This window comes from Fringilla coelebs (assembly GCF_963513975.1).
Source record: "Fringilla coelebs genome assembly, chromosome: 1".
NCBI classification, from domain to species: Eukaryota; Metazoa; Chordata; class Aves; order Passeriformes; family Fringillidae; genus Fringilla; species Fringilla coelebs.
The window spans coordinates 47337146-47353206 of NC_140028.1; the positions used below are offsets into that span (position 1 = coordinate 47337146).

Consider the following 16061-nt stretch of genomic DNA (forward strand, 5'->3'; position numbering starts at 1 on the left):
TGAGGAAGTTCAGCTGGCTGAGGCCTTTGCAAAAAAGGAAGAAATGGTGGGCAACCTCTTGAACTTAAAAAAAAAAATGCTGTTCATGGCTGACCCTTGTGACACTTTCCCATTTTCCTTGATCCTGGTTGTTGGTTTGTTAGATTGTTTTGAACATTTAATGATCCAGCTGCCAGCTTTTAGTAACTGAATTGTATCATTATTGGAGAAATCTGGTTGCACTTTATCAGAGAAAACATAATCGTTTATATTGTTGTCCTGTTCCTCCCTCGTAATTTTTCCTATTATTGTTTAGAATAACACCCAAGTCTGTCTCAGAAATAGCCTTTAAAAGATTCCTGTGTTCAGAACCAGTTTCAAAGGAAAAAAATTCCAAAAACCTGTGGCAAAGCAGGGCAAATCTTTTCAGTAAATATTGGGCATGTGGGTTGACTACATTCATTTTAAAGCATTCCTGTAATATTTTCTCCTTTCCTTTGACTCTTCAGATGCTCACATAATATGCAAATAATTTTACAATGGATACAAAAGAAACATTAAATATATTAAAATCTGCATTTTAATAAAATTGTCAATGTATAATGCATATCCTGCAACTAAGAAAGAATGATAAAAAAGCAATAAAAAGTTAATATAGGCACAGAACTATTTAATAACTTCTAATGTTTTACAGTATGATAAAAATAAATGTGGTCTTGAAACTGTTGATATCAGTGTAAGAAATGTCCTAGTCTGAGTATATTGTTTTAGCTATTTAGGAGTAGCAGTCCTGTGTTATTCGTATGCATTTTCTAGCTCCTTTTTACTCTTGGGATTAAGCTTGTGGGCATGTTTCTTTCTCATTTCAGACGGAGTGGATGTTGAGGATGACCCCTCTTGCTCATGGCCAGCATCATCACCTTCTAGCAAGGATCAGACTTCCCCGAGCCATGGAGAAGGCTGTGATTTTGGAGAAGAGGAAGGAGGCCCAGGTTTACCCTATCCGTGCCAGTTCTGTGACAAGTCGTTCAGCCGCCTCAGCTACCTAAAGCACCACGAGCAGAGTCACAGCGACAAGCTCCCTTTCAAATGCACGTATTGCAGCCGCCTCTTCAAACACAAACGGAGCAGGGACCGCCACATAAAGCTTCATACGGGAGACAAGAAGTATCACTGCAGTGAGTGTGATGCGGCGTTCTCAAGGAGCGATCATCTTAAAATTCACTTAAAGACTCATACGTCCAACAAGCCATATAAGTGTGCCATTTGTAGGCGTGGGTTCCTGTCATCTAGTTCACTGCATGGACACATGCAGGTTCACGAGAGGAACAAAGATGGCTCCCAGTCCGCTTCCCGGATGGAGGACTGGAAAATGAAAGACACTCAGAAATGCAGCCAGTGCGAAGAAGGCTTTGATTTTCCTGAAGATCTTCAGAAGCACATTGCAGAATGTCACCCTGAGTGTTCCCCTAATGAAGACCGATCTGCTCTTCAGTGTGTTTACTGTCATGAACTCTTTGTAGAGGAAACGTCCCTAGTAAATCACATGGAGCAGGCTCATAATGGTGAGAAGAAGAATTCATGTAGCATTTGCTCTGAGAACTTTCACACTGTGGAGGAGCTGTACAGCCACATGGACAGTCACCAGCAGCCGGAGTCGTGCAACCACAGCAACAGCCCGTCTTTGGTAACTGTGGGGTACACATCAGTCTCTAGCACTACCCCAGATTCAAATCTCTCGGTGGATAGCTCAACAATGGTGGAAACGGCTCCTCCTATACCAAAAGGTCGCGGAAGGAAGCGGGCAGCTCAGCAAGTGCCAGATATCACTGGTCCTTCAAGTAAGCAGGCAAAAGTTACTTATAGCTGCATTTATTGCAACAAACAGTTGTTTTCCAGCCTTGCAGTTTTGCAGATACACCTGAAAACTATGCATTTAGATAAACCCGAACAAGCCCATATCTGTCAGTATTGTTTGGAGGTATTGCCATCTCTCTACAATCTGAATGAACATCTTAAGCAAGTCCATGAAGCTCCAGACCCAGCACTGATTGTTTCTACCATGCCTGCCATGGTCTACCAGTGCAACTTCTGCTCTGAAGTGTTCAATGATCTCAACACCCTTCAGGAACACATTCGCTGTTCTCATGGATTTGCCAACCCTGCTGCTAAGGACAGTAATGCATTCTTTTGTCCCCATTGCTACATGGGATTTCTTACAGATTCTTCCCTGGAAGAGCATATTAGACAAGTCCATTGTGATCTTAGCAGTTCCCGGTTTGGTTCTCCTGTGCTCGGAACCCCAAAAGATCCAGTGGTGGAAGTGTATTCTTGTTCTTACTGTACCAATTCTCCAATATTTAATAGTGTTCTTAAACTGAACAAGCATATCAAGGAGAACCACAAGAACATTCCTTTGGCGCTGAATTACATCCACAATGGGAAAAAGTCCAGAGCCATGAGTCCATTATCTCCTGTAGCCATTGAGCAGACCTCTTTAAAGATGATGCAGGCAGTGGGAGGTGCTCCTCCTCGTCCTGCCGGGGAATATATTTGTAATCAGTGTGGTGCTAAGTATACTTCCTTGGATGGTTTTCAGACTCATTTGAAAACACATCTTGACACTGTCCTGCCAAAACTGACCTGCCCTCAGTGCAACAAGGAATTTCCAAATCAGGAGTCACTGCTGAAGCATGTTACCATTCATTTCATGATCACCTCAACCTACTACATCTGTGAAAGCTGTGACAAGCAGTTTACTTCTGTGGATGACTTGCAGAAACACCTACTGGACATGCATACATTCGTGTTCTTCCGCTGCACCTTGTGCCAAGAAGTTTTTGACTCCAAAGTCTCCATTCAGCTGCACTTGGCTGTGAAGCACAGCAATGAGAAGAAGGTATACAGATGTACATCTTGCAACTGGGATTTCCGCAACGAGACTGACCTACAGCTTCATGTGAAACACAACCACCTGGAGAACCAAGGCAAAGTACACAAGTGCATCTTCTGTGGTGAATCCTTTGGTACAGAGGTGGAGCTGCAGTGTCACATTACTACGCACAGCAAGAAGTACAACTGCAAGTTCTGCAGCAAGGCTTTCCATGCTATCATCTTGCTGGAAAAGCACTTGAGGGAAAAACATTGTGTTTTTGAAACGAAAACTCCAAACTGTGGAACAAATGGGGCATCTGAGCAAGTTCAGAAAGAGGAAGTGGAACTCCAGACCTTGTTGACAAATAGCCAGGAGTCCCATAACAGCCACGATGGCAGTGAAGAAGATGTGGACACATCTGAGCCTATGTATGGCTGTGACATTTGTGGTGCAGCTTACACCATGGAGACTCTCCTGCAGAATCACCAGCTGCGAGACCACAACATTCGACCTGGAGAAAGTGCCATAGTGAAGAAAAAGGCTGAGCTCATTAAAGGGAATTACAAGTGTAATGTATGTTCTCGAACATTCTTCTCTGAAAATGGGCTTCGAGAGCACATGCAGACACACTTGGGACCAGTGAAACACTATATGTGCCCAATCTGTGGCGAGCGGTTTCCGTCTCTTCTGACTCTTACTGAACATAAGGTCACACATAGTAAGAGCCTGGACACTGGAAACTGCAGGATTTGCAAGATGCCCCTCCAGAGTGAGGAGGAATTTTTAGAGCATTGCCAAATGCACCCTGACCTGAGGAACTCCTTGACGGGGTTCCGCTGTGTGGTGTGCATGCAGACAGTGACCTCCACGCTGGAACTGAAAATCCATGGCACGTTCCATATGCAGAAAACTGGAAATGGTTCTGCTGTGCAGTCCACGGGACGTGCACAGCATCTCCAGAAACTGTACAAGTGTGCGTCTTGCCTGAAGGAATTCCGTTCAAAACAGGATTTAGTGAAACTTGACATCAACGGTCTGCCATATGGTCTGTGTGCTAGCTGTGTTAATCTCAGTAAAAGTGGTAGTCCGAGTGTCAACATCCCTTCAAGCAGTAACAGACAAGTCATGGGCCAAAATGAGAACTTGAGTTCCATTGAGAACAAAAGCAAGGCAGGGGGACTGAAGACTCGCTGTTCTAGTTGCAATGTAAAGTTTGAATCAGAAACTGAACTCCAAAACCATATTCAGTCAATCCACAGAGAGCTTGTTCCAGACAGCAACAGTACACAGCTGAAAACACCACAAGTATCTCCAATGCCTAGAATCAGCCCCTCCCAAACCGAAGAGGTAACCCTTTTTTCTTTGCTCTTGACACCTTCCATCCTTTTGGAAAAAATCTCCCTTTTTTCAAGCTGTCTTGTCACTTGTCATGAAATGCTTAGGCTGATCCATGTTACATTTCCATCCACAGCCATTAGCTAGTAATTACCTGCTGCTTGATATGCCTTACATCTTGGATTGAATTTTGTGGAATAGGACTTATTCCAGTCTCCCTAGGATATTGTCTTCTGTATCACTGAGGAGACCTATCTTCATGCCAGCACAACTGAGATCTGGAATCTTATCCTAGCTCCCATACGCATTGGAATCCCCAGCTAGGAGTTGTGCTTACGGCAGAGAGCATTAATGACAGAGGAGTAGACACAGTGAGCCAAAATGCTGGCATAAGGGGTTGATTTTTTAGAAAATATTTGTGAGCAACAAACTGAGGGTATTTTTGTTAATTGTGTTGTAGACTTTCATTTCCCCCTCTTCTAGCATATTCTGATTAAGTAGAAGTGCAATGCTAGCCTAAGGTAAATTGGGAAATCAGTCCTTTGGATGCAATTTCTTTGTTTTTTTCTTTCCATTCCTGACAAAGAACATTTTTATGTCACTGAAACACTTAGTGCCTAATGATTGAAATTCCGTCATGCAGCATAACTTAGAAAGTACATATCAAACTCTTGAAAGATGTAATCTGCTTCCTCAGTCACCAGTGACCAAGAAATGACACCTGTATGTGAGGAGGTAAGGGATCGTGTACTGAGGGAAGGGAATCAGTTTTGTTTTCAGAAATGTTACCATTAGAATGACTTAGATGTATCTATTTTAAGCATGGCATCTTGCATCTTATAATTCAGGAAGTCTAAAAAACACAGCACAAGCAAATGTTAAGAAATAACAGCTTTTGTTTCAAGAAAAATTCTAGCCTATAATGATATAAACATGGTGCCACCCATTGCTGTGAATGTGTATGGATACCCTGTGGCTAGGGAGCTGCTGCTCTTCCATCACCTTCCTCACTCCCTGTTTGTGAGCCCATCTGTTGGGAAGACATCTCTCAGCATGTCGTCCAACAGCGTTGTGCAAACTGGAGGGCAGGAGGGAGGCAGGGAGGGAAGAGTACACCAGCATATGTGGATGAAGAGGTAAGTATTTATGGAGCTTCTGAGAATGTAGGTGAAGATAGGCTGGGAGAAGGACACTGAGGTAGCCATGAAGAGAGAATTGGAGCTGAGAGTTCAGGATGAAGTACCAGGCAGGCTGCACCTCCCAGGGAAAGGCCCTGTGCTTTCATAACTTCATCTCCAGTTTGCTCATTGGTGGCAGGGGACACCTGAGGATGGGGTGTGGTGTGGAATTTATGGAAGGCTGTTAGACTGAGAACCTGAGGTCTAAGGAAAACCATCTTTTTAAAGAAGAGGGAAGAGGAGTGGCTCTCATTAGCTGTGTTTTAGGCCACTGATGATCTCACTGCTGCTGAGTCGGAACCACAGGATTACCAGCTGCATGTTTTCGATAGGTTCAGAGTCATCCTAGTTTCTGTTTCTGTCATCTTGCATCAAGTGACTACATGAAATCCCTCTTCCCAGTCATGTTGGAAGCCAATTCCTGCTACCTCAAGCACAATCAGTATCATGTGTTGTCAGTTACCATGCTAAGACGCTCCCAATTTGTCTTTCTCTTGCTTGTAAACTAGACAAAAAGAGATTTGAGAGTCCTTTGTGGTGAGGTAAGATCAGTTACCTTCAGTATCATTAGTGAATCTTCCTGTACTTGTATCAGGTATCATCCGAGTTCTTAGTTATACTGCTAATTGGCATCAGGTTCCTCTCCTTAATCCTTTTGATTTTTATATAAAAGTGTACCTAAGATGAAAAAGCTTTTTAAACTACACATTTTTGAATAGCATTTGTCTCCTTCAAATCACCATTTACCCCCCACCTTGTGGGGGGTGTAAATTGAATTTTCAGTGTCTATGGTGTCCACATAGTAATGTAAACTTTCAGATTCCTTTCTCATGGGAAGACAAAGCTATCAAATTCCTGATAGAGCATTAGTAGTTCTGGAAACCATAAATGCATGTTTATAAAATCCTGAAAGATAATTAATTTTCTAGCAGATATTACTGGTTCAAATTCTAGTGATGCAAGCTATGTAGCAATGAGAATCTAAATTGAAAGTGGTAATGTATAGATGTTTAAAACTATAGATTGGATGTCCAGACTGAGGGAATTAAAACATAAAAATATAACACAAACAATTTAAAAAAAATGGATTTTTAAAATTTATTATTAGTCACTGGCTGTCATACTCCACTGGAAGGAGTTTCTTGAACTGAAAGGGATGAAGGCAACTACTTAAACATGAAATTTTGGGGAAATTTTCACCAAACAGTATTAATAATATCAAGGAGTGAAAGTTTCATTTGCACTATTGAGAGTCACGTGATTTGAGATTTCAACCTATATATAAAGAGTATTTAATTCCTAAGGCAAGAAAAATAGGTATCTTGCATAAATGTGATGAGTTGTCAGACCTTTAATGTTGCTGAATACCCCTTTTTACTCAGTAAGAGATTTCAATGACAAGAATATTTGAAAATACCTTTTTAGGATAAAAGATCACACCGGAAGTGTCACTTCTGGATTCTTTGCTGTGTATTCTCATGGTTGAACTAGAAAATTTCCCTTTTTAGTCTGTTCTCAGTGATGTGATAGGGTGCAATTACCTTACCACAGTATAATGTCTTCAGCTGAGCTGTCACCTGCTGAGCTCACCCTACTTGCTGAGTGAAAAATGTTGACCTGAATCATCTCCACTGAAAGTTACCTTTTTGTTGGGATAGAAAATTATTACCAGTGCTCATCATTGGTTGCAACAAGTCAAGGAGCAGGTCAGAACTCATGAAGTCCATCACACTGCTGAATCTAGTACCTCTAAGTTACCACACAGACTTAAACAGACAGATGAACAGTATCTTCTGAAAGAGCTCTAAAATGTGTAGATCTGCAAGTTAATATTTGAGCTTTAATGAGGTGCTGGATTCAGCTGTTTTAGGTTTCTTGTAAAGATCTTGAATCACACTGCAAGCACACTTTTGGTCTAGGGTGATAACCTTAGTGATAGTTACTGTCTAAAAGCAGAGAACAAGGTGTGGTATGCTTGTGAATTGGGAAATAGACCTTTTTCTGTCACTCATTTGTTTTGCTGACTTGGCCAAAACTGCTTGAACATCTCTGCTTCATTTTCCTTATTCAGAATATAAGATAGATATTTCCTGAAAAGTGTGTTTCCGTGCTTACTTACAATACACTTTTTGTAAAGCACTTGGAAGATGAAAATCTGTTCAAGAAAATTTGTGTGGCCTTGACTCTCTTCTTCTTCCTTATTATGCTGTCAGGCACCTAATGAGGGAACTCTCGACTCAGCAGAAAGTGTGCCCTCACTTCTTAAGCTGCAAGACTTCTGTGCTTGCTGAATCACACCAGCATAGCAGTGCAATAAATTATATTGTCTGTTTCTTAGCTGGCAGGGGAGGAGGGAATGGACTCCAGCTTACACCCACAGTTTAATGTCTAAACCTGAATTATGGTAGAGCATCCTACACGTGCAACTGTGCTCAGTTTGGGGTCCCGTTGGTAACTTTCAGAGTAGAAGTGTAATTGCTTCTGTATCACTTTGTTCCATGAATGTGAAGCTCATGTGAATACTGTATTACCTGTGGCAATGCAGACAGTCCTTCATTAATAATACAAGAATTCTCTGGGTTTTCTGGTCTTGAGGAGAGAAGGAGCAGCGTGAGTACACGGCCAAATTACTTCAGGAGAAGGTGCTTATTTAGGTGTGGAAAAAGATTTGCAGAAACTCACTATTTCAGAGAGTATCAAAAGTGCTGGACGAAGGAGAGAGCTTGCAACTGTCCCACCAGCTGGAGAGCAGAATCTGGGGCTGCTCTTCTGTCCTGTTGTGGTTGTGCAGAGCTGTATGCCAGGATGGGCATGTCACAGCAGGGGACACCGCGCACATCACTGCACTGTTCTGGAAGGAGCCGTCAAAGTGCAGTCTGACAATGATCTTGCAGAGATGTGGGTCACAAAATTCAGATGCTGTGGAGAGCTGTTGGCTCCTTGAAACTCAACTTCTCCGACCTAAGATGAATCCAGAAACGGTATCACCCTGGGAGAAAGAATGGAGCTCAGGTAGGTGTACTCTTTTATCATTACTTTTTTTTTCTCTTTATTTATTCATGGGCTCTGAATCTACCTTTATTCTCTTACTATTCTTCCCCCCACTTCTCAAAACACTGCCAGACCCACAAAGACAGAAAACAGGAACTGCCTTTTGAAGTAGCTGGTTTATTTCAACAGCATGCACTGGCAGTCAGAGGCGGAAAGAGAGAAAAGACTGTAAGCAACCCAGAAATGTTCCCAGATGCATGCTTTTGGCAGGGCAAGCAATAGCATTTTAGCAATATAAATCACGGTGCTTTTAACTGAAAAAATGCACTGAAATCTATACTCACGCATTTAATTGAAATACATAAAGAAATTAAAATAATCCTCCTCATCAGCAATCCAAGCTGATCATTCTGACTACAGGATTTTTATGAATAAGCACATAAACTTGTAATGTAAACATAAGTAGTGCCTTGGGTTTCCTGTCAGTGAATCCAGGCTCAGAACAAGTGATTTTCATGCCGTATTTTGGATCCAGGGACAGAAAAAGGTAAAGAAGGTTTGTGGCTGGCACAAAGATTTGGCTTTGAAATAGTTTGTGGAACTAATCTGTGACAAACATATTTTCTGCTTCTGGAGTTTTAAAATGAGTTCTCTAAAAATACCAGTTTTGTCTTCTGGCATCATTTTTACGCTGCTTTCAGGAAAGTATTGTTAAAGTGTGACCATATCTATTCTTAGGAAGGGCTAGCCTGGGGGTTTTATGCCACAGTAGGCCATCTCCACTTTGCACTATGCTTTAATTTCTGGTAGTGCCACTACCATGAATTGGCTGATAAGGTCCAGCTTAAGCATTTCTCTTGTCTTTGTCTGGTCATGAGATATCAGGATCCTCTTTGAATTTTACAAGGAGAGTATTATTGTTATCCTGTTGCTGTAAATCCTACCAAAGTTAGGCTTCAAACTTCTCACTTCACACACACACCATGAGTTCAGTCTGTGAAAGGAAGGCCATATGTTGGCTGGGAGGTGCTGAACAGAAGGGGGGAAATGGTAGTGAATTTTCTTAGTTTCCTGTCCACTGATCATTAAAATCTAATGCTATTTGTCTGTCTTGTTATTTATCAGAGGCTTCAGGAATTTGGAGAGGCATCTTCTTCAGACCTGTGGAAAAATTTGCAGGAGAGGATGAAAGGATAACATGTTCTCCAAAATTTTCAAGAGCACTAAACCAAGATTTCCTTAAAATGAACCAGGGTCAGGGGGTTGAATGTGTGCTTGAAGAAACACAGAAGAACCGGAGAGGGACACAGGAATGTAGATGAAGTCCTTAAGGATCTCTAGAGAGGGCAAATGTAGATCCAGCAAAACTATGAGACAAAACATCCATAAGGTTTATGCTCCCACAGCTCAGCTGTGCAACCCATTGTCCTCTTGGGGCTTTCCCTGTACTTGCTGGCCACCTGGCTGGTGTAGAATGCCACAATTTCTGCACAGCCCCACAGGAAAATCACAGTAGTGATGAGTGTTTGTATTCTGATCTCAGAATTGGGTAGAAACTAGAAGAAATTTCATACAATTTTCTAGCCTGATCATCTTTAGGAAAAAGACACAAAATCATTACATATCACTATTTGGCTGCTGGTTTGCAGACCTCTAGAGGATTCTCTCACTTCTACCTCTTATTTTTGGACTACTCTTGGCCAATTTCAAGGAAAAAAAATCATAGATTAATAGTAATCTCAAAGCCTATGAAGTTGTTACAATATTTGGGAAGAGAGGTGACCCAGCAGGTAACAGAATCCAAACAGAAGAGAGGCCTTTAAGAGATCCAAACCAAGAAGATGGCTGTAGCTGAAGTTTATACCTGTTTTATATGCAAAAGTCAAGTGAACACAAGACATGAAGCTATAGGAGGAAACTATGACCTGTTCTTTGTGGGACTCACTGGCCAGCTTCCTAAATGACTGTACATGAGAACTGTTTTTCACCACTACTCAATAAAGTTGTTATATATGATGTGTGTATTACTTTGTCTCATACAACAAACATAACACCCAGATTTGTTACTCTGTCATGAGGGAAATAAAATAGGCTAACCATTAATTTAAAATGGGTATGTAGCCCTAGTACTGCTTGTTTCATGAAGTTATACAAAATGTACATAAGAAAACCACCTGACATGTAGTATCTTATTAGAGGATACTGTTCTTTGACCTGCCAGAGCTCTGTGATAGCAGATAGTTGACTTTATGCCTGGTGGTTCAAAACTGGGAGATGCCTTTTTTTCATGCCAAAGCCAGCTTTCATTTATACTGTTTCCTGCACTGTATTACAAATTATTGGAGAAATATGACCTGTACTATTTTATACTATTTTGCTTGGTACGACAGCAGAGATGTGTCTCTTGCTAACATCCACCCTCACCATGTGACATTCTAGGACAAGAAGCAGAGGAGACAAATGGAAGCTCCCTTTGAACATCAGGAAACACTTCCAGGGATACTAAGCCCTGGCAGAGGTTACCCAGACAGGTTGTGTATCCCTTTGAGATACTCACAAGTCATCTGGATGTGGTCTGGCTCTAGGTGACCCTTCTTGAACAGGAGGACTGGACCAGAGGATCCCCAGAGATCAGCCTCAGCCATTTTGTTCTTCTGTGGTTTCTGCCCATCTCTGGGCCCATCTACCAGATGTATGTTGATGTTACCCTGTTGTTCCTTGGTAGAAAACCTTTGTTGCTGGTGTATGGCTCCATAAGTCAGTGAATAAAAGGGCAGGCTCTTTCCTGATACTGAGCATCTCAGTTTAGTCCTACCAATAATAATGTGCACTTCTAGGAATTATTTTTAATGCCTGTGAAGAATGTCTTAGAAATACTGCCACTTAGAAATGCAGTTATTTCAGCTTCTGTACTCAAAAATAAGGTGGGAGGTAGGAGAGAATGGAGCTATTTTCCCCCTTTAATTATATGTCCATAGCTTTGGTGTCCTGTGTTGGGATACATTTCCTCTTTTTTTTTGCTTATTATTCAGATGTTTCACAGCATTCTGTCAAAAAAGGCACATCTAATGGCTTTTCGTGTCTTGAAGGCCACCTCTTTCTCTCTACATTTTCCAGTAGGAAACAGGGTGGTTCACCAGCAAAGAATGATCTGAGATTTTAAGCTTCCAGATTTCCTTCTGTGTTTGCTTTACCACTGCTACAACAGTCCTCTTGGCTTCTGCTCTGATGGCTGGAATAGGTTTAGGGCCAGCCTATAAGAACATGGCTGTCTCCTTACAAATCCTTGCAACCATCACAGACAGTGGTCAACTGGTAATTGATCGTGTTCTGCTGCTTGGTGCTTCTCTCACAGGCCTAGGCAAGGAATGTCTGCATCACCCGGTGATTTTCCCAAACTATCAGTCTTAACCATAGTTCCTCATTTCTCATATGCTCCCTGCTTCACAGCTGGTTTGTGTGATGGTGGTTGAGTGGTTGAAGTCCTTCAAACCTAGAAGTATGGCATTCTGCTTCTGAAACAAATTCTGCAATCCTTTTTTTAAGATAGGGAAATGGTAGACTGAAGCCCCATGTAAAAAGACATTAACTTTTTACAGGATGTACCTAAGAGGAACTGCTGGTATTTTAAGAATTAATGTGAAAGTAAAAGATTATGAAATAGGACAGAGTAGCAATTCTGTGAAGTTCCCTTATTTCCCTTGGAGGAGAGCAAGTATTTCTTCACAGGAAGAAAGCCAGTTAGACACAAATCATTACGGATAGTGCTGAAGAGTGGCTGAGCAGAGCGCTTGTTTTGCTGGTACACCACTTCTTTGGGCAGCTGCACTGCCCCAGCGGAGGATTTCAGCTGGGCACACAGTCAAGCGTCATTGCAGTGTCAGCAGCTGTGTGCCAGCTCAGATGCCACCAGTATATTTGTTCACGTTGATGTGGCCTAAGTGTATCCATAGAGGGTAGAACTAAAAATCACAGCATTACGATTGCAGGACTCTGTTCATGGCATATTTTGTAGTGCCTTTTTAAAACCCCAGTCTTGCCCATGTTATCATGTGAAGCCCTCATTTGTGAAGTCCCATTGACTTCCCCAAGTGCGGAGCTAATTGCATGAGAAGGATCTAAGGGGTTTACTCCTTCTCTTGATACTTCAATGAAAATTAATTTCTTATATATTATGTATGAGTAATATATTTCTGTTTGTACATTAATATTAATGTTGCATATTTTTGAGCAGAAATTTTATTCTGTAGGATTAAATTATCTTGGTAAGTATTAGTGCAGAATTCAGTTTGAGTTAAAAGTGGACAATTAAGGGTAGGGGGAGGGTCCTGAGTCACACTTTGGAAAGTGAAATTAATCAGCATTAATTCTCCACAGAGTGGGAGAAAAGTGGTTGTAGTGTTTAAATTACAAAAAAAAAATTAAAAAGGTATATAAAAAGCTCCTGATTTTGCCTTTCTGTTAAAATCCAGAGAGCTTTTACAAAATCTGTGATGGAGAAACGAGACAAGAGTATTCTCTTGTGCGTACTTGCAAACTATTAATTTTATTGGCCTACATCTGTTGCTGATTGTTGGTGAAGAAAGTAGTGGCTTTATTGAATGACAGTCTGTCTCAGTATGCCTTTTTTAAAAAACAAAGCAAAAAAACCCAACTTTAAAAGGGAAAAAATATCAGTTTACTCAGAATATCAGCTTTTTGATTCTCAGACCTGCCAAGTCAAACTCTATTGCCTTTGCTTTGATGCCACTTCCTCTGCAGAATTATCAGTGTGATGTTGGTCAAAGTTCCTCCTCAATGTCCGTAGCCGTGGCTCCAACACAGATGCTGAGTGTTGGGATGGCTCTGGATGGGTTAACAGCTCTAGGGCTTCAGAGGTGGATTGCCTTTGGTTTTAAGTGCAATGTAAGGGGACAGAAAGGGGTGGGGATGCTGACAGAAAGTTCAGTTGCTGACACAGCTCCAAATTCCTGAGCACTGCTTAGCAGATACCTGTGCACTGCTCAGAGACTCAGCCTCACCCAGGATCAGGCCCTCACACAGAAAGACAGAAAGAACTGTGTTCACTTTTTAGATCCCAAATCAAATTCACAGTACTTTAAACTGCTTGTATTCATAAATTATATAAGCCTAATATGAATTGAGAGAGAAAATAAATATACTACCATGTGCTGCCAGGTTTTAGAGTTACTTTTCTGACAGGTACTTCAGTACTGAGTTTGAAAGGTCTAGAGAGAGTTAAAGGATTAGAGATCTCAAAGGGAAGAGATGCAGTTTTTAAATGTGGCAAGATGTGTTTTTTTCTGTGCGGGGATGTGAGACATTGCAAACTAATGCTCTTCGTCAGCTAGGGAAGGAAAAGGTTTGTAACTAAGAGACATTAAAGACAGACATGATTAAATACAGACTCCAGAATAAAGGTGAAAGACAGAACAGCAGACCATGAATTCAAGCAGAATAGAGAAGGAAGGACTGCTAACATGAACATTTGTATTTCTGACTCAATGTATTTTGTGTATGCAATAAGTAACCATAATGAAAGAATGAGGAAAAATAACATTTCTTTCCATTTTTCATTTTGCTTACCTTACAGGATTGATTGTATTCTTTCCACAGGCATGTACACTGAGACTGTTATAATTTAGACCTTGATAAATGAAAACAGAACAGAAAAATACTCATAAAATCGCCATGAACATGTTTTTAAAAGTAATCAGGAAATACTAATTAAAGGGTTTTGTGTGAGCAATTACAAGAGTTAGGGATTAGTCAATTAAAAAAAAAAAGGAAGATGACAGTGCCCCATAAGCAAGATAAATAACTAACTATGCAGTGAAACTGGCTACCATATGCTTAGTTTTCTAAGAGCTTAAGGTTGACAAAATAAGCATCCAGGAAGGTAAGAAAGAAATCCTTAATTAAGGTACTGTCAAAATTAATCTGAACTCTGATGAAAAATGGCTAAATGGACAAAGCTAGGACCGTGGTTGCTCTTGTGTATCACGAAGGGCCAAGTACACAGCTCATGCTTAATAAAATAACAATGTGAAAAAAAATCAGCTGGCAGCATTAGGAGTTAGCACTGGCAAATTGCTGTAGTTAGTGTGCAAGTTTTAAGTGTCTTAACTTGTTATTTTCTTATGATTCTTTGGATGCTGTTCACTTTCTCTTGTCAGGTTATTGTTCTGTCAGTTTAAAAGGTTGAATCAACTCCACCCTTTAGGTGAGGGAAACTGAGTGAATGACTGATATGGGAGAAGGGAATTAGACTATGTGAGAAGTGTGGTATCACTCTTTTTTGGCAACAGCAGGTTGTCTCAGCTCTGCTATTGATCCACACATTCAGTCTGTGCTAAAACTGAGGGGAAAAATCCTTGAAAGTCCCCTTCAGTAGTGTGGCAAGGGCAAATAATGTAATTAGGTGTAAACAGGAGGTTATCAGTGGGGTAACAGGTACACATCAAACCCATTTTTGATCAGGCAAGGAAGAGAAGTGTGCAGGGAGTACAGAACAAACTAGGGATGCCTGCAAGCCTAAGACTGTAGATGCCATGCATTAGAAGCTAAAAGCGATATTTTGGTTATTTCATATAGGGAATATGTATTCAGTTAAAAGGGGCATGGGTGCAGGAGATCCAGAAATGGTATAGGTAATCAAGGAAACCAGTGCTGTTAAACAAATGCTTTGTCGTTGAGCTAGTGGCATCTCCTCCCCATGGAGAAGAATGAAGTACAGATTAGAGGTAATATAATGGAGTATAATACACAATAAATTACTTACAAAAATATCCATTCCAAAATTCTCAGTGAAAGCAGCTGAAGATAAAAGGAAACATTAAGCAGATAAACTTGCGGTCTTTAAGAAGAAGCATCAACAACCTGGGAAAAGGCCACTAAACAAACATTTAACAGGGAATATAAGGCTTATGCATGAAGTTACTGGTTTGTGAGCTTGATTTAAACAGTGAGGAACAGAAGAGGAAGGCTAATCAAAGACACCATAGAAGAAAGTTCGGATTTAATGAAGGATAGAGGGCAAAGATTCACAGAGGGAGGATCACGCTTAAAATTTTCAATAAAGAGTATTTTTAGAGAATAGCCACAAGTGCTGACAGAGAAGCCTATAAACATGATTTACCAGGATTTTAGCAAAGCTTTTGAAATGGTATAGCACAAAAGACTAATCTGTTGGGTGAATAAGTACGGCATAGGGAGAGATACTTTCTTTGATTAAAAAGGAAAAGAAACGTGATCTTGGATATGGAAAGCATGGGAGTCTTGTGAATTGAAGCAGGTTGGTTTGGAGGGGTGTAATGGAAAGCCTTAAGAATCATTATTTGCACCGATTTTGTTGAACTTATGCAACATATCAGTAGACAGGAAGAAAGAATAAGAAGTAAGGTGATGAAATTCCCTGATAGTACAAAACTGGGGAAATGTCAGAACAAAATAGGCAAGTGATAAAATACTGAATGATTTTGACAAGGAGGTGGAGCGTGTGCAAATAAGTAGCATATGCAGTTCATTTTCAAGTAATATAATGAGGCTAGGGAATAGAAAAAAAAGAATGTATCAGTACCTCAGACAGTCAGAGGGCACAAAAGTCTACACAGAAGTATTTTCTGCATACTTTTGAAGCACTTCTGAACAGAACTGTAAATCCTCTAGCAGTGTGGTTATTAGTTGTTTTGCTTTATTTATAA

At 40.7% G+C, this 16061-nt stretch overlaps 1 protein-coding gene across 5 annotated transcripts in view; it reads left to right on the forward strand.

The window, feature by feature from the left end:
- Positions 1-16061, forward strand: part of ZNF521 (zinc finger protein 521) — a gene marked incomplete at its 5' end in the record, with an annotated part of 229435 nt that overhangs the window by 91865 nt on the left and 121509 nt on the right. For all 5 annotated transcript variants that reach the window (XM_084222709.1, XM_084222705.1, XM_084222706.1 and 2 more), the window contains one exon: positions 849-4201. In XM_084222709.1, the coding sequence (XP_084078835.1) occupies positions 849-4201 (3353 nt within the window). The remainder of the gene's footprint in view (positions 1-848; positions 4202-16061) is intronic.